The 2,480-nt window shown below is 33.3% G+C and overlaps 1 protein-coding gene across 1 annotated transcript; it reads right to left on the bottom strand.

The window, feature by feature from the left end:
- Positions 1–1,005: 1,005 nt before the first annotated feature.
- On the bottom strand, positions 1,006–1,622 carry LOC131937213 (U4/U6.U5 small nuclear ribonucleoprotein 27 kDa protein-like). The gene is given in 2 exon segments (XM_059294458.1): positions 1,006–1,217; positions 1,220–1,622. Coding segments are annotated over 2 exon segments (456 nt in total). The 5' UTR covers positions 1,464–1,622.
- Between the last annotated feature and the right edge of the window lie 858 nt (positions 1,623–2,480).

Below are 2,480 nucleotides of genomic sequence, written 5' to 3'. Positions count from 1 at the left end.
AAAGATCACGGCACATCTCTAAGAGTTCAAAAATGTGTCAACAAAATTTTTAATTGACGGAGTAAAAATAATTAGCCTAATCTTCTAAAAGCATGAAACGCGATCTAAAAAACAGACATGCAAATTGCAGACTATACGAAGTGCATTAGGTTTGACAACATAAACATACATGCGCAGCAGACATGCGCATTCTTAGCGTCCGGAATTTCCGGTAGCTTTTAACAACGTGTTGGCGCTAATGTAACGGTTTTATTTCCTCATCTCTGGTGACGTCATGTTTATTTACATCAACTTTGTTTATTTTTCTTCCATTTCAAATGTCAGGGCGGTTTTAGGTTTTTGAATAAAACATTAGGATTTTTGTTGTGGGATAAAATTGTGGGATGGAACAAATCCCATCCGGCAAATGTAGCCAAAGTGTAAGTTATCTAGATTTAGTCTATAGATCTATAAGTGATTTACTTTCTCAGGCCAGTCCAGCACTTATACTAAAAATCTGTTTAAAAACTTTCTAGTCCATGTGACACAATTATGCCTCAAATTTGTAATAGGTGTTGAATTCTATTTAATTTTCTACATTTCTTTTTATTCTTAGATTATTCCATGACTCAATAATACTCTATAGCCTAATTCAAAGTTCTAATATACTATTTTTTTTTTATATAGACATCATTTATTCATACACACAGTTTAAAAAATAATAATATTCACTCCATCTTGCCTAAAGAAAAAAATTACATTAGAACTTTTAAAGACATTAAAGAACAGCAGTGACTTACTGCATTAAAAAAATGTCAAACGAATTTAATTAGTACCTTTTGCAAATTTAGACTGCACAGCTATTTGTAGGACCTACTGATGAACCGTTAATTATTCTAAAATTGTAAAACAGATATCCAAAGACAATCTAAATAAAAATAATTATTAACTTTACTTTGAGTGACAAGATATGATGAGTCTTACTGAAAAAAATATTCACAGGTGAAAATTACAATTTATTTCAAATTAATAAGCTACAAAATCCAATGGTCGATTGAAGCCTCCTCTTCTGTTCATGTATTGCCTGTAACTTCTCTTTCTTTGTAAATTCACAGCTGAAACATCATTGCCAACAACTTGTTTTCCCTTAGTAGAATCAAATGTAGACAAGCCCATAAGTTTCATCATGTTTAACTGCTCTTCACCAAGCCCATCAAGTTGACTGTTGTCGACAGAAAATTTCTATTGTTTATTACTTTAGGATCAATTTTTTCTGGATCTATATCTTTAATTTTTTTAGGAGGGGTTGTTGACCTTTTCCGAGGAGAAATGGATCTAGACCTGTGTCTTGGTGGAGGTGAAGGCCTTTGTCTTGGTGATCGTGATCTACTTCTCTTCTTTTGGTGCCGCCTTTCTCTAGAACGAGACCTTGATCTTCTCCTATCTCGTTTACTAGGCGGTGATCTGCTTCGGCTTCTAGGCATCTTGGAAGTTTACAAATGTATTATTAGAATCAAGTCTACAACTAAAATCTGTTTTGATGAATTCTGTTATGATTGGTACAAAGTTCTGATGAAGAAAATACAGAGGCAGCTGATCTAGAATTTCTAGATCTAAATATCTTATCAACACATTCGTAAACTTAAAGTTCTAATATCCTATATTTATCTTTTTTTTTTTTTTTTTATCTGTTAATTCTTTTGCTTGTGAAATGCAAGCATTTTGTAAAAAAAACACCAATTCATTGCCTATGTCCAATATTCGTATAGTGTTAACCTTTTTAGGTAAACTTAGAGTGATGTTTAGAAAACTCAATATTATCAAAATGTATCATTTTTAAATAAAGTTTTTTTTTCCACTAAACGTTTATTGTAACGTAAAGTGCAAAGAACAAAATAAAAATAAATTTATTATCCTTCACAAAATTTGTAATTGTATCTTTTAAAGGTTTTAAAATTACTTCCCTTTACGCGCTAGATGATTTCCAAAAATTGAAATTTAAACAGAAAAAAAATCTATATTGTTTATTTATTTTTGTTCATTGTCCTGTTTCTGTTTGTATATGTTTTTATAATATTTATATGATTGTGTTTTTCGGCGTAGAAGTGCGGGGACGGGGAAAGGTTTGTGTTCGTGTTGAGAATCAGGTTGAGGTTTAGTTTTGTGTGTGACAAATCTGATGGTCATGTGTATGACAAATCTGAGCCACTCCATTTGTTAGGACAGGCGACAGAATTCCGAACAGCCTTGAACTCTGTAACCTGCTGAGGACAGCCTTGAACTCTGTAATCTTGTCAAGACAGCTTTGAACTCTGTAACCTGCTGAGGACAGCCTTGAACTCTGTAACCTGCTCAGGACAGCCTTGAACTCTGTAACCTGCTGAGGACAGCCTTGAACTCTGTAATCTTGTCAGGACAGCCTTGAACTCTGTAACCTGTTCAGGACAGCCTTGAACTCTGTAACCTGTTCAGGACAGCCTTGAACTCTGTAACCTTCTGAT

The sequence above is a fragment of the Physella acuta genome, unplaced genomic scaffold (genome assembly GCF_028476545.2).
Source record: "Physella acuta isolate Inbredline_101_S28 unplaced genomic scaffold, ASM2847654v3 ptg000204l, whole genome shotgun sequence".
NCBI classification, from domain to species: Eukaryota; Metazoa; Mollusca; class Gastropoda; family Physidae; genus Physella; species Physella acuta.
Note: the sequence above shows the minus strand (reverse complement) of the source record. Positions and strands in the feature narration are given on the sequence as shown.